A 25,623-nucleotide genomic window follows, 5' to 3' on the forward strand; every position below is an offset into this window, starting at 1 on the left:
ATGCTGTTTCATGTTCAACAGCCCAGGCGACAATAATGGCATCGACGTCTTTGCATGCCGCGTCGTACCCCGGATCTACACCGCGTCCTTCGACGACAAAGGATTCAAGCTGCGGCCGGATGTTTGAATCCAACTTATCGGGGGTGCGGCCCATGCCTCGGACATTGTGGCCACGATGAAGGGCAGCCTTGGCAAGATGATGGCCCAGGTTGCCAGTTATGCCGGGGATAAGGATAAGCATGATTGAAGCAGTAGGAAAGTGAGTACTTAAAGATTGGTATGAGCATCTTGGGAAGGATTGTTATAAACCCTTTTATAGTTTGAGTCCGCGGACTCGGGCATACTCGAGTTACCGAAGTCTTCAAGTGTGACGCCACTTCTCGCTGACAAACAGTTTCCAGATGCAGGATTGAACTCTTTCTCGTCAGAAGAGTGGCTGAGTAATGCCATACTGGCGGATTCTTTCGAGGGAAAAACTCATTGCTTGAATAATACGGGACTTGACAGTCGGTGTTTCATGCTGATTCAACACGGCCGAGAGCAATGGCCACATGTGGAAGTCCCGAAACCGAAACCTAAATTGAGTAATGGTGGGGGTGGGGCAAATGTGGGGTTGGCGGGGTGGATCCTGGAAAATGAAGCTAGCCGAATGCTGGACTCGCGAAACCGAAAGCCAAGTAGGTACTAGCCCGTCAATGCGGTAGAGTTACAGAGACATGGTGAAGGAAGCTGTGAATATGTATTTTAATAATTAAATAAAAAAGAGATTTGTTGACTAGAAGAAAAGAACTATCTCCAGCGATAAAGCATTTACTAACGTTGTGAGTTCAACGAATTCGCGACACCGCTATAACCAGTGCAACCCAACAATTCAACCACGATGGTGTTCGGTATTTCCAGTAGCAAGCCAGTCAGTCACTGTTGTAGCTTGTTCAAAGTACAAAAAGACACTAGTATTCTCATTACATAGAAGAAATCGGATGTCAATTCTCCACATTCATGCACTCTATAACGAGCAGTGGCATTCAGCCCGGACTCGTCGGCCCGCCCGCTCCCTTTATTGCCTTCCATGTTCTTTCCTAGTTATACATAGCATCAACTAGCTAGCTTACCATCCCCTCATCTCAAGTGGTTCACGGCGTCCGACCTCAAGCATTGACCATCTGAAGCGGCCAGTCCAGTAGGCGCCTCCAACGAGGACTCGATGACATCTTGTCGGCAATGGCGAGGACCTCCTGCTTCGGCCCCGACCCTATATACCAATTTTGCGCGAATGGCACAAGCAGAGCAAAATAATGCGCCAGAACGACCAAGGATCTAGGCTGGCAGTCGAGAACCAAGTCCAATAGTCGCGTCGGGATGACCAACGGGAAGCGGAGAAGGTGTCTGAGAACTAGAAACTTGGCCGCGCCGTCATCCACCACACTCTTCACACTGCCAAGGAAACGAAGCGCCTCCTCGTATGCATCCTTCGTCTCCGCATCCCATGGCTCTAGTTCAACATCTTGTGCTAGTCGAGTCATTACATGCGCAAACGCCAAGTCGCTGAATTTGCACTGCTCCCAGAGGTTGTTGTTGTCGCGCGTGATGGAATAGCTGCTTAGGTGCAAGTAGGCTATACTATTTGGCTTGTCTTTTGCGACACCCCAGGCTTCCTCGTACAATGCACGCGTAGTGCTCACCATCATTAACCATTGCGTGGGTGGCGTATACGGCTGCAGCTTGCGTACTTGGAGCATGGCATACGCACAGAATCGGAGAAAGGCAGACGTCAAGCAAATGGCGTCTATGTTTTCACTGGTGATGTTGCGTAGCAGCGATTGATGTTCGCGTAGAGCCAGGGACAGGTATCGTCGGTGCACGTCGAGATCAGTGGAAGAGTCGTCCTGGCTACGGCTACTCCAGGCTTGGTGGAGGGCCGTGATGGAATACACGGTGTATAGCAGCGCATCACACTGCAGGGATAGCTCCAATATTGCTGCCGCGAAAATCGGCTGAGTTGGGTCGTCGGGGCAGATAGAGGGACCAGTCTTGGTCACGTAATTGCGCATGAGCCCAACCTCCAGCAAGCGGCGCTCCCGGCTTTCGGTGGCATCATCAACTTGCTTCACCAGACCACTACGTTTGTTGGTAAGGGAGGGGATAGAGGCCGAAGGCTGTTTCCCGGGCTCCCGGTTGTAGATGCAAGTTGCGCCGTGCCGTTTGCAGTGCTGGCATTTGGGCTTTGCTTCGTTACACTTTCAACCGTTGAAACATGGATAAGTTAGCCCATACTTGCGCTATGATTAGAGTCTCTGGACTGGGAGTGCCAGCGACTTGCCTTGACCCGGCGATCTCTGCATCTTTTACAGCCAAACCTGGACTTTTTCGAGTTGAGCCTGGGGATGAGAAACTTGCCCTCCCCTGGGGCCTCCAAAGCATAAACGTTGAACATGGTTGTTGATTTCCACTTAATTGTAGCGATGAGACGGAATGTATGGCCCAATTTAGCAGGAGGGCTTGAGAATTGGTTCAAAAGACCCCAATGTTGAATGTTGTGCAACTGCATCGCCAACTTCGGGAGGGACGGATAGCAAATTGGCGCAATCAGAGTCCCAACCAATGCGAGGCGCTGGGCCACTTTGCGCTGCTCCGCAAGCTTCATGTGCATGTCAATGCATGTGGCTTTCCCTTAATTCTCAAGTCTAGTGCTCAGGATGGATTTGTAAGCACTCGCGCGCTCGCCCGCATCACCAGTGTATCACAGCATGCTCGACTTTGAGTTGATTCGTAACAAGGTTGCCACGTCAGGCACCGTGAAGCAGAACAGCCGGCTATTGCCGCATCTGAGCACAAGTATTCTTGAAAGCCCATTCGACTCTTGAGGCTATATAAAATACAGGCGGACCCCATGAAATTGCTTCTTAAGCATCTCACAACTACCCGGTACATGTCTGTGACTGAGTCTTACCATTGACACTCACTGCATAATGACATCGAACAAAGCCGCCTACATCAAGACGCGCCATGCGCCAGTCGAGGTAGAAGCCACTGAAGTGTGGGTTCCTGGACATGGCGAGGTCTTGGTTCGGAATGAAGCCATTAGCTTCAACCCAATTGATGCCAAGATTCAAAGGTACGTGTTTGACTGCGCAACTTGAAAGTGAGCAGATGTGCTGCAGTTGCTAATTCGGGTCTAGGCTGGACTTGTTCCAATCAACTTATCCTCTTGTCGGCGGCTTCACATTTGCCGGGACCGTCGTCGACGTCGGCCCTGGGGTCACGTCCGTACAACCAGGCGACCGAGTCGCAGTTGCTCGCTGGGGCACGGCAGCAAGTGAGAACAAATCCGGGGCCTGGCAGCAATATGCAATCGGCCTAGAGGAATATCTGGTGAGACTCGCGCCAGAGACTTCCCTAGAGGTTGGTTCCGGTGTCATCGCCAACCTTGCGACGGTGGTCTCCGCCCTGACAATTCACATGGGCTTGTCCAAGCCGCCCGTCGCGGGACGTTCGGAGCCGAATGGGAAAAGGATATTTGTATACGGGGGGTCATCTGCAGTTGGCGGACTGGCAGTGAAGTATGCCTCGGATGCTGGGTACCATGTCGTGACGACTTCTTCGCCGAGAAACAGAGAGCTTGTGGAGCGGCGCAAGGCCGCGCATATTATCGACCATACTCAACCAAGAGAGGATCTTGTTATGGAAATTCTGGCTCATGGGCCTTATGACGGCGTCTTTGATAGTATTGGCACGTCAGAGGCGACCCAGCTTATGGGTGAGTTGCTTCGAGATACCGGAGGCCTGTTCTTCTCAACCGGTCCTACTCCGGAGGACAACGCGCTCCCCACCAATGTGCAGAAGAAGTGGGCGGGATATTCCGACATCCTAGTGTCGGAGGCAGCAAATAAAGGTCTCCGTGATTGGTATTTGAGAAGCTACCTGCCGGCAGCTTTGAAGAGTGGTCAAGTATGGCCGAATCCTGCGGTTAAGCTTGAGGGAGGGTTGGGTTCTGTTCAGCGGGCGCTGGATCTGATGTTTGATGGTAAAGTCACCGGATCCAAGTTGGTCGTTAATCCTTGGGACTGAGAATTGAGCTGCACATCTGTGCTGTGCTCAGCTTTGGGCGCCCAGGTGATGATAATAGTCTCGACGTTATACCTGCCGAATACTGTGATTATCTCGTGCAAGGTAGACCTTTATGACTATCTATTAGGTCTTTTACATCTTGTTCTAGCCTTTTATGCTCGTTAAAACCATATTTAATATTACATATTTTTTATAAGTACTTATTTATATTACTTATAAGTATTTACAAATAATAATAGTTATATAATTAAGTATATTAAAAGGCTTAATAAAATTACATTACTATAAGCACCTACCCGTTATTTGTAGTAGCAGTTGAAATATTCTGTATTTATTCCGAAGGCATTAAATCTCAATAGTACAGCCTCCTATATCCCGCCACGTCGGGCCAACTGTTTAAGCGGCTTTAAGAGGCCCCTCAACCAGTTTACCGGGTTAATATACATACACGTGCTTAACAGGACGAACAAATTCTGACAATCTGGTATATTTCTAAGGAGGGTAGGTTTAAGCAGCCAAGAAAAGTAGCTGAGGACAGTGGCCGATATGAAATTCCTTCCATTGATACTTTTTGGACACTGACCAATATTGACAACCAACTACCACCAAGAATACAGAACCTTGAGTAAAACTCTATAAAGTAACAAGAGTTATACATGGAATATTATCCTCTAACACAAGAGTACTATTTTAAAACTATTCCTGGCAATTCTTAAAATGCCGGCAGGTTAAGCTACCGTTTATTGCCATTTGTTTGTACTCTTTAGTACCACCTATCAAATTTATCCAACTTATTAAATTCTGGTGGATGATGGGCTTCACGGAGGAAGACGCGGAGCGGAGTGCGGTCCTGGCATGTAGCTTGTGGCGTATTTCCTTGTCCAGGATACCACACCAAAGGATGGCACTGAGAAGAAGGACGTGGCGAAAGAGGGATTACCTCAATGGCTCCGGGGAACCCACCGCCTTCAATTGGCTTAATAGCGAAGTTATACGTGCCTTGATCGCCGCTGGTATAGCTCACTTCTACCTGATTGTGTGCTTGCTCCTCGTTGAATTTCAGGTCCGCGGATATCTCTGTGGCTGAAACTGCGACTGTTTGTCCCTGATTAAGGATGATTTCTTGGTCGCGAATTATCTTGACCCCATCGACGGGTGGCCCTTGTGCGACTTTATCCAGACGGACAGGCCTGTTCATGTTGTTCGTGACAATAATTTGACCAGGGCTGGCCGTTGTCACGCCCCAGTATAATTCTGGGAAACCCAGAGAGGATACCGCGAGGAACGATATAGCGGAGAGCACAGAGTACTTCATATTGACGTTGCGTTGAATAAAACGTGAATAATAATATATCTTGTTAGGGGAGTCGACTAGTTTATAGAGAGTGCTGTGTAAATAATTTTACATCTCGAATATAGCTCCTATTTATATAATTTTGTATTCTAGTATTATTAGTTTTTTCAGTATTATGTAATAACTGGAATTAATATATTATATTAACTTTATTATTTTTGTTTTTACAATATTTACTTTTGCTAGTAAATTTTAAAAATTACTACACAAGTATTATACTCGAGCTATCTTGGCCCAATTAAACCCTGTCTACGAACTGTGCCGAATCGCCGTGAAGTGTGTAAAGTAAATTTATTTGGTCGCAAGTTAGTTGCCACAAAGTCGTTACATTTTTGAATACACGGGATAATAGTTACTATACTAGCACGCACTAGTATAAGCAAAGACTCCCAAAGCTAGCGCCGACGCAGTTTACAAGCAAATAGTGTTACGGGACGAATTGTGGATAGGCTTGACACGGCAAGCGTCAATTCCGACTCGCAGTGTCGCGAGTGTTGTCAGCAGACAAGGCTAAGTAATGTAGAATCCGTGTATCTGGTAAATGTTGGATCTACTTTTTCTATTTACTATATCTGCTCTTTTGTAAGCTGTTCCAGCTACGCGATAATTTAACTTAAGCTGCGAGGGGAATAAAAAGTTAAATTATACTATTACTTAAGAGCTTCTAAAAATATATTTTTAGTAATAAAAAGTTTAAAGTACTTCTAGACTATAATTTATAGTATTTACTGCCAGTTATTTACGTGTAATACAGTAATTTAAGCTTTAAGCCACTTACGTTAATATTTTCCCCTCTTTACGAAACCACTTTATTCGCCAAATAGCAAGCCGTTACAACTTGGCCAAGTACCAGCACTTGGAAGTTATTTTACAGTAATACACCGGATCCGGTAATTTGCCGGACTTACACGTAAATAGGGGCTTGTAGCAGGCCCCTATAGAGCCTTACTACTAACTTTATATGACGAATCCGTATTATCAACACCCGGAGTGGTCGGTAATCGACTAGGGATATTGTGTTATATCCTACCCTCTCCCACGTACCGAGATCAATATTCCTAAAGCCTAATAGAATATAGCTGTTTCAGCAAAATTGAGAACAATAACTTATTATATCTTATTAATAATACTGTTACTAAGAGATATAATTAAGTAATAAAATATTAATAATTTCCTAGAAAGCTTTTTAAGTCTTATTAGTCGCTAAATAAGGGCCAAAAATAATCGTCAAGTAAATAAATATGTCGTCAAGTATAAGGAAAAATAAAAACAAGGAGAACCGTACTAAAATTTGATGATCCTACAGGTACTGTACAATTCTTTGTATCGCTGTGGCGCCTTAGAATCACCGAACAAGGTGCCGAATGCAGTCTCCGTTGACGGCGGACGGAGGTGTGCCCGAAGGAACGGGAATTCGATTGCGCTTCCTTATGGCATTTACATTCAGGTGATAGGTTCCTTTTCCATTGGACGTGCCTTCCTCGATACATGTCCCTGCCCTTTGCCGGGCCTTTACACCTTGACTATAAACGAGTTTGTGCATTTCGTGGCCGTTTATCATCTCCGTATGCCAAGTTCATAAGCGTGAAAGATGCCAGGCGCTCGGACTGTGGAATTTAGTTGATAGAGTTCCTGCTGTGATATTACCTGAGCTACAACTTGGCTAGAATAAATTATAAAGTCAGTAATAATAGCTTTAGTACTAAATTACTCGCGTTTATTGCTGTTCGCGAGTAATTCAGCAATGCAATAGCCTTGCCGTAAGCTCCCAAAACATGGACCGACATTGTGCCTTCCTTTAATTGAATAAAGACTCCAATCGGTTATCTGATTACCGACTAGTCTAGTTCGAGTATGGATACAAATACTCCGCACATTCGGGATAGTCCAGGGCCGCGGCCTCGGACTTGAAAGAGAGCGCCACGGAGACGGAGCCACGGACGAATGCTTTTCCCAGGCAACTCAACTCACAGCTTATATCCACGCCGAGGCATCGAGTTGCTCGACTTCAATTCAACATCTATTAGTATTATCCATCCCACCATTGGCTGTTGATCTCCATCTCCCATCACCGGCATAACACCCACCACACGCAGAGCACGATGACCAACCCTAACCCTAACGCAACAGACGGACTCATGGCACAGGACTCCCTCCGACGGCGCATGATCGGCCACGGCGCCCTAATGATACTGACGGCTCTGTTAGGCGGTTTCGGCCTATACATGCACATCATGGGCGGTATCGAAATATCCCCCGGGCATCTGATCACGTTCAACGTTCCCGGCACAGAAGCCGGTTGGGTGCGGTGTCATACAGGTCCCGTGGCAAATGGGTTCATGGTTATCGTGACGGCACTCGGGATGGTGCACTTGCCTGTTCCTGAAAAGGCCGCCAAGCGAATTGGCTGGGTTGTTGTCATGGACGGGTGGTCGAATGTGGGATTTTACTTTTTTGGCAATCTCTCGCCTAATCGGGGCCTCGCGCTGGGAAAGACACATGTTGGCGATGCAAATGTTTGGAGCGTCCTGGCTTTTGTTCCGGCAGTGGTATTTGGCTTCTTGGTTGTTGGGGCGTTTGCGGAATTGGGTTACTACGGATTGTTTGATAAGAACAAGAGTCCACGTCCGAGGCACGAGTTTGACATTGGGGCATATGGTCAGAAGACAAAGTAATCAGAATATGCGTCAACAGATGGGATGAATGACTGATTAAAAGCATTGAAAAGCATAACGGTATCGATTGGTGTATACCAGGTCATGAGCCTGCATTGGATGCTATTCTTCATCATGGTGCCAGCGCGTGTACTCCGTCCAGCGTTGGATAATGGCAAGCAAATCCATACATGTTGCATCGGTCTAGAATTGTTCGTGCTTGATCTCAAAGTTGTCAGATCGGCTCAGCACTGTTTGACGGATGATTGGATCACAGAAATGTTCTTCTCGGCCAGTCCAATAAGTACAGCAACAGGTCAAATTTTGCATGACAAATTACTCATAGAACCGACGGTCTACGGTGTGCAGCGATGGTAGCCACGTGGGTGAAACAAGTGTCGTTGTCTCGACCCTGGGGCTCGCATATCTTATGTCAACAGTCGACCGGGATTTGTATAACTCGTGTCAGATATCACGACGGCGCTGACATGATGAGTCAGTTCGCGACATTAGAGGTAACACAACGCTCGTATATGCAGGCGATGAATGCAAGAGTTAACAGAAGAAGACAAAAAAAAAAAGAAATGCCATGCAGAAGCTACGTGAGTCTGGGATGGATGCCAGCTCTGGTATGAGTCGTGGCTCTCGTGCGCGGCCCCCAACGAGTGGCCACCTGGAGGGCATCAGACACATGCTGCAACCCATGGCACCAGAGTGGGCGAGCCCGAATGACGAGATATATTTTAGCAAAGAAGCGACGTATCATATTTGTGCAACCCCTTCCCCTATCAAGGTCATTGTCCAGACATAGCCCATGCTTTACTACTTAGACAAATGAGCACATGTAAAGAAGCACAATGAGTTCACTCCTAGTCGTGCATCTGAAGGTCACCAAGAGAAACATCTTGGAGCGGAAGTATCGGCCAATCTTTGGTCCCGATCCCATCAGCCAATCTTGTAACTTGGATCTTGCCGTAACTCTCGTTGAGCTCCTCGATATTGCCGTAGTAAGATGTGTCCATCTGGTAGATTTTCTGAATAAGCTCCAACAAGTCAAGCTGACCTGCCGATTTAAAATTCCACCAGGCGAGGCTAACAGGTGTCACCTCGGTTATTGTCGTGTTGCCGATCTTGGTGTACTTTTGCAACCCTCGGAAGAACCTCTTCATGTCTTCGCGAGTAGCAGCAATCACCAAAAATCGGCCCCAGTCGCCGGGTCTGAGCCCCTTCGTGGTCTGTGAGAGGTGGGCATAATAGGGGCTGGAGTGGTAAAGGATTGCATGAGACATGATGAAGGCTCCATGGCTGATGAATGCGCTAAAGGCGTACGTTGAAAGGTGAAGAACACGGAAGTCTAAGCGGTGCGTGTTGACCTTCAAGGCCATGATTCATATATTTATTGTTCTGCTTATGCGGGAACTGGCTGCCTCGATCAGCACGCTGTGCGGTCCAGGGAAAACTAATGTTACCTTGGACCCCCCCTTCTATCTACCATATGCAAGGAGACCGAAATGGAGGCCAAGACACAGGCAATCTTGACACGAATCCAAAGAATGGGGTGTCTTTGGCGTAAATGTTTGCTCAAATCTCTTGGCGTATGAAATTATCGCATCTTGTCCTCCACACGAGTTGTCCGACGGCAGCAAGAGTGCGACACGGAACGCATAGAAAGCACCTCCTTGTGAGTAAGTTTACTAGGAGCTGTAAGCATAATTATTAGCTTAATTTAGCTGGAGAAGAAACTGTCTACTGTGATGCCTTGTTTGTTGTTGTGTAACGTGGTCTGTTACGGTTCTCTGGATGGGGTACGGCCAGGCACATTGTGACTCTCACTGGGTCTTACCTGATGTAGGGCTTACACGATCATTTGGACGGGTCGAAAAACAAAAAGAACTCGAAACCTGACAAATGACAAGGTCTAGACCAACAGGGCCATTGTGAGAATCGGCACAATCCCGTCCGCAGAGCCGACACGGCAAAAGGGTCAGGAATGACTTGAACAAGTCGTTACCGTGTACGCGCTTCACCTGAGACCTCAAAGAGAAATGTGAATTAATTTGAATGTTTGATACACATACTAAAGCGCCTTTGCATTCGCATTATAGTATAGGGAAAACCCCAAAGTTTAATTTGCGGGATAAAAACCTATACCAAGGCAAGATGTTCAGAATGACCGCCTCCAAGGGCAACCCATGAAGCTTTCTCGCTCTGAGCTTGTCAATTAGTGATATCATCATTTACTACCACACTATGGCACTCACCGTACTAGACTTGTTAAGCCAGCCTCTAAATAAATCTCATTCTGAGATAGTCAAGTTCCCAGCCCGAGCTTCCCTCAAATCCTACAATGGAGCCGTTTGCAATGTCTAAGAACAGATTACCGGAGTCACCTCCGGCATCCCAGAGAATTCCAGTACTTGTCTGGAAGCCGAACTTGTGAATACGCCACCCTGCTCGTAGACTAAAACTTGCTCTCTCATTGCCTCCAAATTCATACCTCGAATATACGTCTGTATCGACCGGATGGTTGTAGAGTCCTTTTTGTTCCCCAGTAAACCACGTGAGTTGGATACCTTTGATAACCCAATGGCCGTTGGCATCCCCGGATCCCCAACCGCTCCATATCTCCAGTACCTTTACAATGGACGAATGCGCATACGGGTAGAGAGAAAAGGGTTGTCCGCTATCTCTACCATAGAAAGGAGTCTGATACTGAGGCATTTGTGGGCGGAGCGCGCTCTTCCGTATGGAAATCTTGAAAACGTAAGTGGGGACTTTAAATATCGAACTGCTGAAATACAAACGAGAATTTATCATATTCTTGAACAAAATTCTATGTTTATATACCCTACAGTAAGTTCCAGGTGCGAGAAGTAGGAAACGGCGAAAGAGAGGGTAGCTGAAGCTGACCCTGGAGACGTGTAATTTGGCTTCGACTGGTTTTCTATTCCGTCCAATCCGCAGTACAGGGGAGACACAGAGATACAAAGCAGGGGGGCAGCCTGAGAAATACCTGGCTAATCACTTTGTATAGGCAACTCCAATAAGGCAACAAGATGCGTGGCGCTCATTTGAGAGTCGGGAGAAGTACCAGACATGACTACGTTTCTGGATACTCATGCACGGTGTAGTCCACTCAGACACCCACTCCTGACGGTACCAGTTCCCAGGCAAGACATGAAGCTTTCAGTCCTGTAATGAAAAGAGGGGGGTCACGCAGCAGCATTTCGATATCATGCACGAGGCTGAGAGAGAGAAACACAAATCATAACCGACGTACCCTAACGAGTCAAACGGCAGTTGGCCGCTTGGTCTGTTTGTGGCTACATGGTTAGGACGATCCCTCTCACAGTCATCTTGGTCTGCGCCTTGGCTGAGGAGCAGTCACTACATGCAAATCAGAAGGCGTGTTGAAGATTCAAGACGTGTTTAAAACGTTGCCATAATCCGGCAAGCATCACCCAATTATTCACTATGATGAGCCAAGCAGCTCTCTGCGTCTTCAACTAAAGATCACATCTTGAATAGCAAGGCATGCATCCTCCCCTACACCAGACACACGTGACGATTATTGCGTATACAAGAAATCTACATGAAGCGGACAGCTTGCCACACTTTAAGAGCCCTTGTTGAATTCTCGAGAAACGGTGAACATGGTAAGCCGGTCAACATGTATGGAGTAAGACGGCGGCATTCCGCAGATGGAATCTCGGAATGCTGCCCCAACGGAATTAGAATGCGACACTGCGCTACTACCAAAGCGCCGAATGTCACATGGATTACTGTAGATTGCTTAAGATCACCTGATCGGACGACAGGGTGAGGAAGACTCGGCCCAAGTGTCTCTGCTCTATTAAGAAATACTGAATAAGAAAGGCCATTCCATTGAATCGTATCAAATATGACTGTAAGGCGATGCGTTAAATTGTGTATGTGCCTTAAGGGCAATGTAATGAGTCAGAAATCCGCCAAAACCAAACTACGTACGTCTTGGATAACGAAAATTGGCCAATTTTGGGCAAGGTCTCGAACCGGAGCCAGGTCCGAAGGGACTATGCTTCACGACGTAAAAGGATTCGTCCGCATAGCCAGGACCACTGTCACTGGCTCAGCTGGCCAAGAACTTTGAAGCGTGACATTAACAATGCATGTTGGCACCCTTTCTCATGTATTCATGTATAAAGGCCCACATCCGCGTGAAAACCGGCGGCTTATCTCTCTACTCTAGTTGTTACACGGAATCCACGTAGCAACGCGGCACAGAATCTGACGATAGTTACACAAGGGTTCGAGACCTAGTGGAAGCCTCAGGCTTTCAGGCCTCAAGGCTCACCGTTTCTTTCAACAAAGAAGAGGGTCTTGCCCCGAGGCCCTTGGAAGAAGCCAAGGACCTTTCATATCAAAGCAAAGTATTAGTTGAATACGAGCACAGTTTCAAGCCTTTACTCATTGAAACTTTGTAAAAGTAATGGGACAGAGAGAGTGTCCTCAGCCCTTTTGTTGGAGTTGCAGTACACCAGGGCTTTAACCATGGCCCATACAAGCTTTCGTAATATTACAAGTAGGATATCGCAAAAGCCTAACCTTAATATACTCTATATCTTTTGATAACATATCAGTAATCATGAAACCCCGTGAAAAACTGTCACTAAGCCCCGCAATCACCCGTCGCTCTGGCAAGCATGTCCATGTCAGCTCTGGAAAGGCGCACGGGTTTCTCTATGCGCTGCTCCATCAGCAGCTGTGTCTGTCTCCGTCAAAGGCGTTCATGGGAGAGACGTTTTCTACGTTAACTACTTCCTCTTCTTATGACTGATGGTATCTGTGTCTTTCCTTCTGAAGTTTGAAAAAGCATGGCAGTATGATTTTGCTGCTTGGCAGATACACCGGAGGGAAGACGAGTGCGATTAAGTCTTTCGGACAAGCAATGGTATATCCTTTTATTGCCAAATCCCCCAGTCTAACTTCCGCCACTCCCCACATGTTACAGAGACGTACTTCACATGCCTGAATGTTCTGAGATCACGAGAAGTGAAGATTGACGATTTCTACGAGGAAGACGCATATGGCCAGCTGTCCAAGGCATTCGAGCCTTGAATTGTTCGATTGGCCTCCTCGAACCCAGAGTTCCAAGACCTGTTGAAAGCATCACCGGCATTGTTACGATATCTCTCCCCCGTCTACTTCGTTTGCGGCCTAGTTGCTACCAATGAGAATCCGGAGCCATATGTTCGCGATTCGAACGATCATAGCTGGGGAACTCGGAGCATATGTGTGGATGATGTATTCCTAGCCGACTTTGACCGTTGGACGCAGTCATATCACCCAGCGAATGTCGAAATATGCTACGGCAAGCCTGAACATGTCCTCATCGGGCCTCTCAAAAGTGGCAGTTGGTGGCAAGGACAGTCGCACCGACTACATTTCCAAGCCATTCAACATCTCATTTGGCCATGACCACTACAAGGAGGAGCTCATGCAGCTGAAAAGGGTCGCCGTCGCTCTGGCAACCCTTCGTCCTCCACCGGATACACTGGTTTATCGTCTACACGGCGTTTTCCGCCACGGCGATGAACTGGAAGGAATGTTGTTCACTTGGATGGACGAGAATGAAGTCCTGTGTCAGGGAAGAGCTAAGAGAGCCTCGGCTGAGCTCAAGAACCGCTGGGTCGACTAGGTTGAGCGATCGTTGCATATCTGTCATCGGGAAGGCATCATTCGGGGCCATGCAAAGGCCGAGAATATTCTAATTGACAAGGCTAACAATAAATTATACAAGAGGGTGGATTGACCAGACAAAACTGGCATTATTGAGAACGATTTTCAGGGCTTGTTCAAGATATTCAAAGATGTTCCACTGGACATCGACAGTTTCGATGTGTTTTAGCTGCTATCTATAAAACTGCGAGATGCGGGATTTCTCGACGATGGGCGTCCAAGTTTAGCAAATAAATATCCTATCAAATCTCAAGGCTTTCATACAAGTTACAAGAATTTCTACAATATAGGCATTTCGAATCGAACAAGGAGATACAAGGAGCAGCGCAGCTCGCACTCAGCCTCTGCCTAGTTTAGCGCGTCTGATAAACAAACTAGGAAACAAGATTATTTGTTATTTTCTTATTTTATTCAGCTCATACTCTCTCCATGTGACAATTTCGTTTGTCCCTCGCCTCTGAGATACTTCTATACCGTCATTAACTAGCTGTTGCTGCATTGCAAGACGTCTCAGCATCATTGTCACACGGAAATGGCGTTGGTTACACAAGGGCTACGGTCACGGGATTAGGGCAGAAGGCTCTCACCGACTTCTTGTATAAATAAACATCTTCGGTCCCTCAAGGCCTTGGGGAAAACCAGGGACCTTTGATACCAAAGACTGTTATTAGATGAATTGAGTAATTGCTCCAAGCCTAACCCTTGTCACAATCATCTTCTTTCCAACAATGACTCATCTAAACACCCAATCGTTCACTGGCCATCTTAGTCCCTTGGACTCTGTTACTTATTTTTTGGAACGCAACGTCTCTCGCCAAGTCTGGGCTTCCATGCTTCGGCTTCACATCGATGGAGAAAGGCGAGAAACCACAGTCATCTGTAGCACCCATCTGATCAATAGGAATATACTGGGAGGCCATGACCAGCTGATCCGCAATCTCCTCTGGTGTCTCAATCCTCGGGTTTATAGGGCTGACGACCCCGATGAAAGCAACCTGCTTTACACCTTCAGCATCCTGGCGAATTGACTCCCCAATTATCCTATACATGGATTCCCTGTCCGTCTCGCTCGAAAGCTGAATAAGGAAGTAGCCAGCATTTATTTTGAAGAGACTGGGTAGCAGTTGATTGTACGGAACGTCGGCAGAGTGTACGCTGTCACAATCACCGCCCGGGCATGTATGAAGGCCAATATTGGCTCGCTCCTCGGGCGAAAAACCCGCCAAGACCCGGTTAATAAGGTCAATGAAGCGGTCGAGTAGCGCAGCACCGGTCCAAGGATTCGATGGATCATTCTTTAGGGCCAATCTGCCCTCGGTGAAATCAATACTGACCCGTTGGGCACCAGCTTCAAAACAGCCACGGATATCCTTCTCGCATTCGTCAACTAGATCCTGCATGAAGGCGCTCCTCGGATATCCCGCTATTTCGCCCTCCAGAGGATAAAGCAGGTACAGCATAGATGGTGAAATGACAGCCTGCTTCAATCCTCGTGTAGCGTATGGTGCGGACTTTTTCAAATTTTCAAAGGCGTAGGTGGCATACTTGAAGGGCCCAGATACGAGACGAGGCAGTTGGCGAGAATGTCCGTCATCAAAAACCGCAAACATTTGGCCGTCCCCTGCAAAATTGCTTCCGAGTCCAGCTCCCGTCAAAGTTCTAAGCTTCGTAATTAGTCTCATCCGTCTATTTCAGACAGGTGGGCAACCTAACTCGACGACGGGATATGTTGCAAAGCTGCTAACTCGCTGTTCCCCGTCAGTGACCAATACCTCACCAGTCGCTTCCAACCTCTCGATGCTATCTTTAGAGGCCCTATCTTGCGCAGCTTGGAGCTCATCGCGAGATATACTTCCGGCATCAAAGTCGGCAAAGGCTTGTTGAAGGTCTACAGTGGAATGTTAGGCCTTTTGAAAATTCTAGTACGTCCATGTCGCCACATACAAGATGGCCGTGGGAGAGATCCTGAAGAATAGTTAGTGGATGGCTCGACATAACAGCATTTCTGTGGTGGACATGCCGACAATTTCTGTTGGAATAGGCATTGTAAATTGGCTTGTACTTGACTGGACTTATGGTAAACACAATTGTGGCCGGAATGACTTTTGGCAAAACTATCAGGAGTGAGAAAAGAGAGAACCTCTTTATACGTGTCTCCCTTTCCCACTCCGCCTGATTATGGTTCTCATTTACTTCAATACCGACTATTTGTCCCAGTTATCTGAACTTCATTGGTCCGATGTCGAGCTGCAGGTGGCTCAAAAGAGGCGGTCCCAGCATGTCGTTGTTGAATTGGTTGGACGGCAATGACAGATGGTGGCAGCGCAGCATATCGCACAGGATCGACAATACATACAGAGTACTCCTTGCATTTGCGTCTTTGGGATACGGCTGTTTTGGTATTTGTATTGACCAACACACTTCTGCAAAATGTCTCATCCTTCGTCTGTCCATTGGTCGATTACAAGTCCCGCAGTCATGGAAAAAGTAATGTCTATGCAGTCTATCAGGGCTCTAGGCCCAAAGTCGTCCGTCTTGATCGTGTACACTGGCAGTTTGTATGAAGCGCGTCTCACTTGTCAAGGAGACATAATTCGAATTCGGAGCCCAGTTACATCATACTTGCTGTGGCCTTTTGAACAGCTACACGACCAGAAAAGGTCACTTGTCAAGCCGTCAAGTCGGCCAGGTTCGGATATTCTCCAACTACAGGTTAGGCTGAACTTCTACGTACACTCAGACTTGACGTGCAACTTTACACGTGTTCCAAGACCTGCATATCCAAGGCAATTACGGAGTAGCGGTGAGGAGCAGGCGGGACTAAATCCTGCAGCCAGCACGCATTGCTTTTTTGGCTTCTATGCGTCACACAGGTGGAAGTACCGTGACTTGGAGGTGTCCTACCAGTCAAAGAAATAATAGACCGCGCGGAATAGTGAGCCATTGATTTGTTCGTGTGGAGTCTGGTGGACTGTCGTGCATCTTTTTCCCCCTTGTTTAACATGCCATGTTCCTGCCAAAGGATTGACTCCATACTTCTCTAGTTTCCCCGGGCCGCAGAAATCGTTCATACTACTACTGCCTCCAGCTGATTCTGGAGCTGTCCCTTGACAGTTTGCAATGAGCATTGTGGGTAAGAAGCCAGCCACAGAGTATGCAGCAACATGTCGAGGAGGATGTGAGAACTGGAACGGATCACAATCCGGAGGCGGCAATCCTGACAATGGGGACACTTATTTTACAGGTGCCGTCTTGTCAACTCATGCCCAGCCCACGTCCTCGTCAAAGCCAGCTGCGGAGGGCGTAATATGTGCTATAGCTGAGATATGTCCCGCCTGTCCAATTATGAATCGGCCCTTGTAGATGAAGAAAACCCTGCATGGTTTGGTTCTGTCCCGAATCTTCCAACACCCACTTCCCCAATAAGCTCACTCTTGACTAGGGCCATTGTTATTCGTGTCCCATGTTGGTCTAAAGTCTGATAGTTGTACAGTTTGTGAACATATTTGGCCACCGCGACGGCATTGCACGACTTCAAAGGGGTCGAATAATGTACCGTCACTGCTCCGCAGCTTCTTTTGTGTAACAAGATAGCCCTGCTTCCTCAGCCACAAAGCCAGGAGGTCAAGCGTCGTACAGGAGTCTGAACTCGGCTTCTTTCAGGCAATATCCCCCGCGACGGGATGGACGTCAACGAGATCGAGTCAAAGTTGTCTCTCTTCTGCTCCTTCTTTCTGACTTTGCGACAGTCACGTGGTGGAAATTGCTCATCACATATTATGTCACTTCCATTCTCAACTCAAATCTATCCCATCTCGTCCGGTCCTGCTATTGACCCCTCTCCCCCCTCCAACGCGATCCGCATGGAGAAGATGGACCGTTCTAGGTCATGCATCCGAATGCCTTGTCCAATGGTCGTCCAAGAGACCCATGTAGCTGACGTCCGCTGACGTTGTTGGCCAGCCACATTATTTCGAGATGAAGGCCAATCTCAAGTTGCCGCACGATAACTAACCCCCTGAATTTCAAGGGCGACTCGAATCTGCCATTCTACGCACTCTTCCGTTGCGCGGCACAAACACAACATGTCATCATGTCCCCCATTCAGTCGATTAGTAGCGCCATCGCCAACAGCCTCACGCTACAGCTTGTAGTGATTGCTGGTCTCATTCTTGCTGTGCGCTCATCTCGTTTCTGTGGAAATGTGGTAATTGCTAACGGGCGCATGAAGTATCCCATCGGTTCGATTGTCCATAACATTTATTTTCACCCCTTGTCCAAGTTCCCAGGTCCCAAATCATGGGCAGCTACGTATCTGCCGTACATTAGAGGCATAGTTGCTTGCAACCTGGTCCAATCCTTTGCCGAAATCCATCAAAAATACGGCGACGTCGTTCGCGTTGGCCCTAATGAGATTTCCATTGCATCTGAAGAAGCCTGGAGAGAGATATACGGGCATAGACCAGGCCACAGGGAAGCGCTAAAAGACACAACTTGGTACATTGGTAGGTAGCGCAAGACATTGATCGATGATATGCTGACATTACATCAAAAGCACCATCTGGAGCACCCCAAAATGTCTTCACCACGACCGACCCAGCCGTGCGCGCTCGAATGAGAAGATGCTTGAGTAGTTCATTCACCCAATCCGCGATAAGCAACCAGAGTTCCATCATCGAGGGCTATGCAGATCTCCTTATTACCCGCTTACGTGAAAAGGCATCGGCTCCCGACTCGGCACAAAAAGGGGCAGTGGTCAACATGGGCGACTGGATCAGCTTTTTCACTTTTGACGTGATTGGGGATCTCGCGCTTGGCGAAACATTCGGTTGCTTGGAAAATGGTGAATACCATGCCTGGGTGCGAAGCTTGTGTACCTTCCTGAAGGGGATGACTTTCGCGGGAGTGGCTAGAATATACCCGTGGGTAGGATCTTTTGTCGAGAGATTTCTCATCCCACGCAGTGTCATGGACCAGCAAAAGCAGCATGTCGAATTTGTGTCGGAAAAGGTCAACCGCCGTCTGAACCTCGAAACCGCCCGCCCCGACTTCATGACGTCGTTCTTGAAGGATAACCGCGATTTCGAGAACATGTCAAGGGGTGAGATTGAATCCAACTTTGCCATTCTTATCATTGCTGGATCAGACACGACTACTATTACAATGTGCGGAACGCTTCATTGCCTAACGAGAAATACTGATAAGCTGGCCATCTTGGAGGACACTATTCGGAATCGGTTCCAGAGCGAAAAGGACATTACTGTTGATGGAACTAAAGATATACCGTACTTGGATGCAGTCATTGAGGAGGGGCTTCGGCTATGTCCTGCAATTCCAGCCCTCCTACCACGTGTTGTCCCTGCCGGCGGCGAGACGTACTCTGGTCATTATCTCCCCGGAGGGGTATGTCATAGTTGATTCTCTTAAGTTTATGTCAAATTCTGACTGTCGCAGACGAAAATATCGGTTAGGCCGGCCATTCTGCATACATCAGCTCGGTATTTTGAAGCACCACACGAGTTTCATCCGGAACGCTGGTTACCCGCAGATCAACGCCCTGGACAATTCGCTAATGACAACCATGCCGCTAGTAGGCCTTTTAGTGTAGGGCCGACGGGATGTGTCGGCAAGGGGCTGGCTTGGGCCGAGTTGAGACTCATTATTGCCAGGCTGGTGTGGGCATTTGATATGTCGGTTGATCCGGACCACGCTCTCGACTGGACCAAGTGGAAAGCTAGAATAGTAGTCGAGAAGGGCCCTCAGTTTCTTCGACTAAAAGAAAGACCTGTATGATTGGATGTAATTTGATATAGTCAGTGCGGCGAGTACGGTTGGGATATTGACTGGGATGTGCCTGTGTTCTACTAGCTTGGTCGATGGTGTAATAAACGGTATGACGTAGTACTATTCTTCCAAATGAAGTGCTACGTCTACAGCCTTGAGAAACTTTCGTTCTATTCCCAAGCTGATGTTGTTTTGGTGTGTCCAGATACTTCGTCCACCAGGTCTACTGAACTTGGCGGGCGACGAAAATCGGCAAGCTGCTATTTCGGTTCTTCCCAGTATGAGAATGCAATTCATCGCAATGTAAGGCCAGGGCAAAATGGGCACTGGTACGCATTACGTACCGGCAGGCAAACTCACAATCGATGATGAAAAGTTTACCGTCGCGTCGTTGGCAGATATTTCGTCGTGTCGAATCCCCGTGAACGAAGCCGGTGTGACCGGGCGGCCGACGTCTTTACCTGCCGAAGAATGTCTGATGAGTTGATATTGGCCCCATTTATATGTGCCCGTAAACTTGAGTGCCTGGAAAGACGTCGTAAACATCCGCCAGATATAGAAGCCATGACAAAATTTTCCAGCGGGGGACCCGTGGCTAAAAAACTTGTTCTTCTCAGAGTTGCTGTTTAGCCTAGCCCTCCTTTGAATGAGAGTTGTCCATTTTTAAAATTCATCAAGTTTCAGACGACTCCTATAGCTCGTCGCTTAGCTTGTGTTGTCTCCCCCTAGCCATTCGTAAACAACCCTCGAGGCAGCAGATTCCTCCCCTTTCCTTACAATAAACCTGATTACCCGGTACCTCTTCTCATCTATTATGCTAAACCCCCAGACCTGCTCTACTGACCAACCGGCTTGTTCACTGACTATGTAGGCTGTGATATGCCCAGCCACGTTTGGATCATCCTCCTCTATCCATCCCTCGGAAAGATACGTGTCGAAGGGCCTGCCGCTCAGGCTCAGCGGTTTCTCTACCCGCAAGTCCACCCAGCCGGCACGGATACGCTGGACGCCGAACATGGCGGAACCTGCCTTGTACTCTCTCTCATCTAGGTTGTATATTTCCGTCTCGCCTTTGATGCCGCCCGATGCGGTTTGTGCCACAGTAATTGTGGTGTTGCCGGCGTTGTCAGTTGACTGAGTCAAGTTTCCGGTAATGGTGGCCCAGGAGATAGCCTTGCGAACGATCCAGGGGATACCTTGGATTGCAAGGGATGGGCTCATGTCATCAGATAGGGTTTTGCTCTATTGGTTTACGTTAGCCTAGGTCCGCAAAAAATTGTTTTTCACAACACTTACCATTCGCCACACACCGGTGAGGTTCCGGATGTTGGTGTCTGGGGGAGCTGCCATAGCGTACTGTGCTTGGCTTCCAACTAGAACAAAGTAGCAATGAATAAAAGAAAAATGGAGAATTTCGTATTATCACTCTAATGTGTGTGTTTATGCATTACAAGCTGGGATTTCACTTGATGCAGGGTCCCGACGTATCACTAGTTCCGGGTACCTGCCTCATTAAATGATACGTGCCAACGCAGTATTATGCTCCATAGCCATAACCAACTACTGGCCCCTGATCGATTGATCCCAGTACTCCGTAACCCCATTGTCAGTTATACCAGTTCATGTCCATTGTCCAAAGAAAAGGGGTGTCAGCAGTAGACCCGACGATAGGTCATGGCGCAAGTGGCGCTGCCGGAACCCTCCGAAAAAAACATGCCGAAAATGCTACGCCCAACACACCGAAGACAAAACAAGGCCCAGCCGAATAAAAAAGCATCCGAATTCGTCGGTACATTAGTACATGTTTCCCCAACTCTGCTGCTTCTTGCCCTTTGAATGAACAGAGTTTGATATCCAATCTTCTGTCGTACTCGCATGTTTTCGCCATCGCCACCCAACCACCACCTCATCTCACTATGCCAGCAGGGACAGCATCGGGCGGCAGCACGGCGACGAGCCAGGAGGCCCGGGATTCGGACGGGCCCACAGGCGGCTCCGAAAGCCCGACTGGTGGCCCCACAACGCCGGCCAAGTCCGCCGGCGCTGCTCCGGCACTGAACAGGGATCTCCGTTTCTGGGCCATCCTCCTGGCCATTGGCTTCTCGGGACTGCTCAGCGCGCTCGAAGCCACCATCACGTCGACGGCACTGCCCACCGTCATCGCCGAGCTGGGGGGCGGCGACCTCTACATCTGGGCCGTCAATGGATACTTCCTGGCCATGTAGGTCAACTCCCGACGACGCGGCCGGCCGGCAAGCGAGCTAACCCGACTCATGCAGGACTTCACTACAGCCCATGTTTGGGCAGTTGGCCAATGTTTTTGGGCGTCGGTGGCCAACCATCTGCGCCACGGCTGCCTTTGTGCTCGGCAGCGGCATCTGCGGCGGTGCCACGGGGATGGGCACGCTCATCGCCGGCCGGGTTGTCCAGGGCATCGGAGCTGGCGGGATCAACGTCCTGGTTGAGATTATCATCTGCGACCTGGTTCCCCTGCGTGAGCGCGGCACCTACTTTGCCATCATCTTTGGCCTCGTTGCCATTGGGACGGCCCTCGGCCCTTTCTTTGGCGGGCTCATTGTTACGTACTCGAGCTGGCGCTGGGTTTTCTACCTCAACCTTCCTGTAGGTGGCCTCGCGCTGCTGCTGCTCCTTGTCTTTCTCAATGTGAAGCACAACAGGGAGAAGACGCTCGCTACCCGCTTGACCACTATTGACTGGGTTGGCAACGTCATCTTTGTAAGCTCCATCTGCTCGATTCTCATTGCCTTGTCCTGGGCGGGCGCCATACATCCCTGGTCATCGTACCAGGTGCTCACTCCCCTCATCGTTGGGTTTGCCGGCCTCGTCGGCTTCGTCTTTTTCGAGGCATCGGCCCTCGCGCCCTATCCAACCGTTCCGCTCCACCTGCTGTCGAATCGAACCAGCGCAATAGTCTTTTTCCTCACCTTGATGCACAGCATCGTCACCATGTGGGCTATCTACTTCCTGCCTATCTACTTCCAAGGCGTCCTCGGCTCCACGCCGTCACGATCGGGGGTGCAGCTACTGCCTACCATCCTCATCCTCATCCCCTTTGCAGCCGCGGGCGGCGCCCTCATGTCCAAGCTGGGCCGCTATCGCCCCATCCATCAGGCGGGCTACGCGCTTATGGTGCTTGGATTCGGCCTGTTCACCATTCTTGATGAGAACTCGAACACGGGCACTTGGGTTGGTCTTCAGATCGTCGAGTCCGCGGGCGCCGGGCTCATTGCTCCAACCTTGCTGCCCGCCGTCATGGCACCGCTGGCCGAGTCCGACACCGCCCTCGCCGCCGCAACCTGGGCCTTTTTTCGATCGTTTGGCCTAACTTGGGGTACGGCCATCCCAGCTGCCATCTTTAACAACCGCTTTGACCAGCTGGCTGAGACCGAAATCACCGACCCAGTCCTCCGGAGCAGGCTGACTGGCGGGAGAGCATACGAGAGTGCCACCGCCGCCTTTCGCAGCACGCTTCCCGAGGCAACTCGCAACGAGTTTACCCGCGTTCTTGAAATGAGTCTGCAACGCACTTGGCAGGTTGCAATAGGTTTTGCGGCACTAGGCTTTCTACTTGTCTTCCTTGAGAAAGAGGTGCATCTCCGGCAAGAACTAGAGACTGAATTTGGCATGGTTGACAAGAAGAATGGTGAGGAGAATGTAGAGGAGGCAAAGGAAGTCAAGGATCCAGATCCGCAGAAGCAAAACACTACCTGAGTTATATTCAGCGCAGTTGGACGAAGGAAATACCGCCAAATGTCGTTTTACATGGGCAAGACATTTTTATCTAGCGTCTTGCATAGGTAAACACAATTTCCAAGCCAGGTAGATTGCCATTTTTCTTAATACTGCGGGAGGATGGGAACATCAATAGCAGTAATTGTATCCTGGACGACACAAAAGCTCCATGCTGACATCTTGTCATGATTGCTTGCTAAATAAAACCAAACTTCCCATCCGCCCTATAACCTCTACAATTTAGTAAGGGCACGAGGATCAAACTAGTGCTAGTAGCTGCCGCTGCAACCCTGCAGCTACATTCAAGTTGCTAGCTATACCGTAGACTACGCTCAGCCACCCAAACAAGTTTGGGAAGCGCAGCCTTCTCGCATTAGCGTCTACAAACTCCATGTTTTATCTTTGCTCCTCTGTTCATGACTCGCGTTTCCATTCTTCCAACATTGGCTTTGGCTGATTGAGGCCGAGTGTACGTGGGTGGCTATGAGCGGCTACAAATAAAACGAAGAGCACTCACCACATAGATCCGACGTGCGAGTAACGCATGCTGAGTAGGCACTTCGCCATGGTGGTAAGAATCAGGTCTATTAGAAGCAGTGATTTAGCGCGCTAAAGAATCATTCTGTGGGATACAAGCGATGTCTGCGTGGAAGCCCCGATTGGATGGTGTTTCAAAATAAGAAACCCTCCGAAAGTGCACTGCTCTCCGGATCAGACGATGCCCTGCACTCGCACCGTTGAGATCGATTCGGCTCAGAGGGTTCATGCCGAAACTCAGCAACCGACTACAGCAACTCCCAGCCCCGTATTAAGTAGCATATCAGCCTGTGTGGCAAAATGAGCCTAAACAGTTAATACCCAAATCCCCAGAGGGCTCTAGGCCGCACGAACGGTAGTATAGGAGGCCCCCGACCTATTCGTATAGTAGAAGTTCTCTACACCTATAGAAGACCCAAAAAGACATGTACAGCTTTTTGCAAAGTAGTTTCCTCGACTTCGAGCTAACCCGCTTGCTGGGCAGCACCGGCTCTGGCGGCTGTGATGTTGCCGAATTTCTCGAAGCAGTGGGCAAGATCAAAAAGAATGACCCGGAAAGCTGGTTCTCCGCCTGGCATGAGCAGTCCCGTCGAGCAGAGCGGATTGCACGCGAAGCCGCCCAACACGGCCACGCCTCCGCCGCGCAGAGAGGCTTCCTTCGCTCGTCAAACTATGCCCGTGCGAGCGGGTACATGTTCATGGCCGGTGATGAACGCGTGTTGGAAACGGCAGAGCGCGCCGTTTCCTTGTTCAGGGAAGCTTTTGTCCACATGGACGGCCAGGTTATTGTTTTGGACATGCCGTATCGGGATGACGTCTCCATGCCCGGATACCTGTATCTGCCGCCAGAGTCGAGGCGCATGCCGGGCAGCAAGACGCCAGTCGTCGTCAATTGCTGCGGAGCCGACTCGACGCAAGAGGAGTTGTATTTCGCTCTGGTATGCGCAGGGGTTGAGCTTGGCTACGCGGTTGTGACGTTTGAGGGACCGGGTCAAGGCATGCTGCTTAAAAGGGACAAGGTTTCCGCGCGAGGAGACTATGAACTTGTGACTTGCAAAGTTCTGGATTATCTACAACGTATTTCGGAACAAAAGCTGGAATGGGGGCTGGATCTCGATCGCATCGGCGTCGCGGGGGCTTCGATGGGAGCGTACTACTCCCTCCGAGCCTGTGTCGACCCTCGTATCAAGGCCTGTGTTGCCATTGATGGGTTTTACAGCTTGTGGGCGGTAGCCATGGAGAGGATGCCAGGCTGGTACTCGTCTCTGTGGTTGTCAGGATGGCTGCCCGAGTGGCTGTTTGACGCCTTGATCCGCTTCGGCATGAGGATGGACTTCACCACGCGCTGGGAGTTTGGTCTGGGTATGGCCATGATGGGTACTGCGACACCGGGGAATACACTGCGGCGGTTTCGGGAATTCTCACTCGACCGCGAGGGAGACGAACCGGTCGCAGATCGCATTAAGTGCCCTGTCCTACTGACTGGTGCTTCAAGATCGCTTTATGCCAGCGCACAAGATGGCACCGTCGCTGTTTATAATGCACTGAGAAGGGTACCCGAGAATGAAAAGGAGGTTTGGATACCGTCGAGTATCGGGGAAGGGGGAATGACTGGAAAGGTTGGGGCTTGGGCATTGCTTGCGCAGAAGAGTTTTCAATTCTTCGACAAGCATCTTCGAGTGCATCGAGATGTAGCTGTATCTGGTGTGATATCACAGGGGCATGCATGAGAAAATTAAAGTGAAGCATGAACAT

The 25,623-nt window shown here is 49.0% G+C and overlaps 12 protein-coding genes across 12 annotated transcripts in view; 6 read left to right on the forward strand and 6 right to left on the reverse strand.

Annotated features, from left to right (window-relative positions):
* MAA_10102 (NAD(P)-binding domain protein) overlaps positions 1–241 on the reverse strand; it is a gene marked incomplete at both ends in the record, with an annotated part of 1,095 nt that extends 854 nt beyond the window's left edge. Inside the window, one exon of the mRNA XM_007828100.1 lies at positions 47–241. Within this exon, the coding sequence (XP_007826291.1) occupies positions 47–241 (195 nt within the window). The remainder of the gene's footprint in view (positions 1–46) is intronic.
* A 907-nt stretch (positions 242–1,148) lies between these two features.
* Positions 1,149–2,650, reverse strand: MAA_10103 (C6 finger domain-containing protein; the record flags this gene model as incomplete). The annotated part of the gene is made up of 2 exons (XM_007828101.2): positions 1,149–2,227; positions 2,275–2,650. 2 exons carry the CDS (start codon positions 2,648–2,650, stop codon positions 1,149–1,151), a joined length of 1,455 nt encoding a protein of 484 aa, XP_007826292.2.
* A 319-nt stretch (positions 2,651–2,969) lies between these two features.
* On the forward strand, positions 2,970–4,068 carry MAA_10104 (alcohol dehydrogenase; the record flags this gene model as incomplete). The annotated part of the gene is made up of 2 exons (XM_007828102.1): positions 2,970–3,115; positions 3,180–4,068. 2 exons carry the CDS (start codon positions 2,970–2,972, stop codon positions 4,066–4,068), a joined length of 1,035 nt encoding a protein of 344 aa, XP_007826293.1.
* Positions 4,069–4,831: 763 nt separating this feature from the next.
* MAA_10105 (uncharacterized protein) lies at positions 4,832–5,383 on the reverse strand (the record flags this gene model as incomplete). Its single annotated transcript, XM_007828103.1, has 1 exon — positions 4,832–5,383. The coding sequence occupies one exon, from the start codon at positions 5,381–5,383 to the stop codon at positions 4,832–4,834; it is 552 nt and encodes a 183-aa protein (XP_007826294.1).
* A 2,141-nt stretch (positions 5,384–7,524) lies between these two features.
* On the forward strand, positions 7,525–8,097 carry MAA_10106 (styreneoxide isomerase; the record flags this gene model as incomplete). The annotated part of the gene is made up of 1 exon (XM_007828104.1): positions 7,525–8,097. One exon carries the CDS (start codon positions 7,525–7,527, stop codon positions 8,095–8,097), a length of 573 nt encoding a protein of 190 aa, XP_007826295.1.
* An 848-nt stretch (positions 8,098–8,945) lies between these two features.
* On the reverse strand, positions 8,946–9,461 carry MAA_10107 (uncharacterized protein; the record flags this gene model as incomplete). The annotated part of the gene is made up of 1 exon (XM_007828105.1): positions 8,946–9,461. One exon carries the CDS (start codon positions 9,459–9,461, stop codon positions 8,946–8,948), a length of 516 nt encoding a protein of 171 aa, XP_007826296.1.
* A 3,977-nt stretch (positions 9,462–13,438) lies between these two features.
* MAA_10108 (uncharacterized protein) lies at positions 13,439–13,753 on the forward strand (the record flags this gene model as incomplete). Its single annotated transcript, XM_007828106.1, has 1 exon — positions 13,439–13,753. The coding sequence occupies one exon, from the start codon at positions 13,439–13,441 to the stop codon at positions 13,751–13,753; it is 315 nt and encodes a 104-aa protein (XP_007826297.1).
* Positions 13,754–14,531: 778 nt separating this feature from the next.
* On the reverse strand, positions 14,532–15,476 carry MAA_10109 (5-methyltetrahydropteroyltriglutamate-homocysteine S-methyltransferase; the record flags this gene model as incomplete). The annotated part of the gene is made up of 1 exon (XM_007828107.2): positions 14,532–15,476. One exon carries the CDS (start codon positions 15,474–15,476, stop codon positions 14,532–14,534), a length of 945 nt encoding a protein of 314 aa, XP_007826298.2.
* Positions 15,477–17,887: 2,411 nt separating this feature from the next.
* MAA_10110 (Cytochrome P450 CYP65BH1) lies at positions 17,888–19,587 on the forward strand (the record flags this gene model as incomplete). Its single annotated transcript, XM_007828108.2, has 3 exons — positions 17,888–18,299; positions 18,350–19,197; positions 19,249–19,587. The coding sequence occupies 3 exons, from the start codon at positions 17,888–17,890 to the stop codon at positions 19,585–19,587; spliced, it is 1,599 nt and encodes a 532-aa protein (XP_007826299.2).
* A 696-nt stretch (positions 19,588–20,283) lies between these two features.
* On the reverse strand, positions 20,284–20,928 carry MAA_10111 (uncharacterized protein; the record flags this gene model as incomplete). Its single annotated transcript, XM_007828109.1, has 2 exons — positions 20,284–20,820; positions 20,875–20,928. The coding sequence occupies 2 exons, from the start codon at positions 20,926–20,928 to the stop codon at positions 20,284–20,286; spliced, it is 591 nt and encodes a 196-aa protein (XP_007826300.1).
* Positions 20,929–21,494: 566 nt separating this feature from the next.
* Positions 21,495–23,310, forward strand: MAA_10112 (MFS general substrate transporter-like protein; the record flags this gene model as incomplete). The annotated part of the gene is made up of 2 exons (XM_007828110.1): positions 21,495–21,799; positions 21,858–23,310. 2 exons carry the CDS (start codon positions 21,495–21,497, stop codon positions 23,308–23,310), a joined length of 1,758 nt encoding a protein of 585 aa, XP_007826301.1.
* A 983-nt stretch (positions 23,311–24,293) lies between these two features.
* Positions 24,294–25,598, forward strand: MAA_10113 (alpha/beta hydrolase; the record flags this gene model as incomplete). The annotated part of the gene is made up of 1 exon (XM_007828111.1): positions 24,294–25,598. One exon carries the CDS (start codon positions 24,294–24,296, stop codon positions 25,596–25,598), a length of 1,305 nt encoding a protein of 434 aa, XP_007826302.1.
* Between the last annotated feature and the right edge of the window lie 25 nt (positions 25,599–25,623).

The sequence above is a fragment of the Metarhizium robertsii genome (assembly GCF_000187425.2).
Source record: "Metarhizium robertsii ARSEF 23 chromosome Unknown MAA_Scf_9, whole genome shotgun sequence".
NCBI lineage: Eukaryota > Fungi > Ascomycota > Sordariomycetes > Hypocreales > Clavicipitaceae > Metarhizium > Metarhizium robertsii.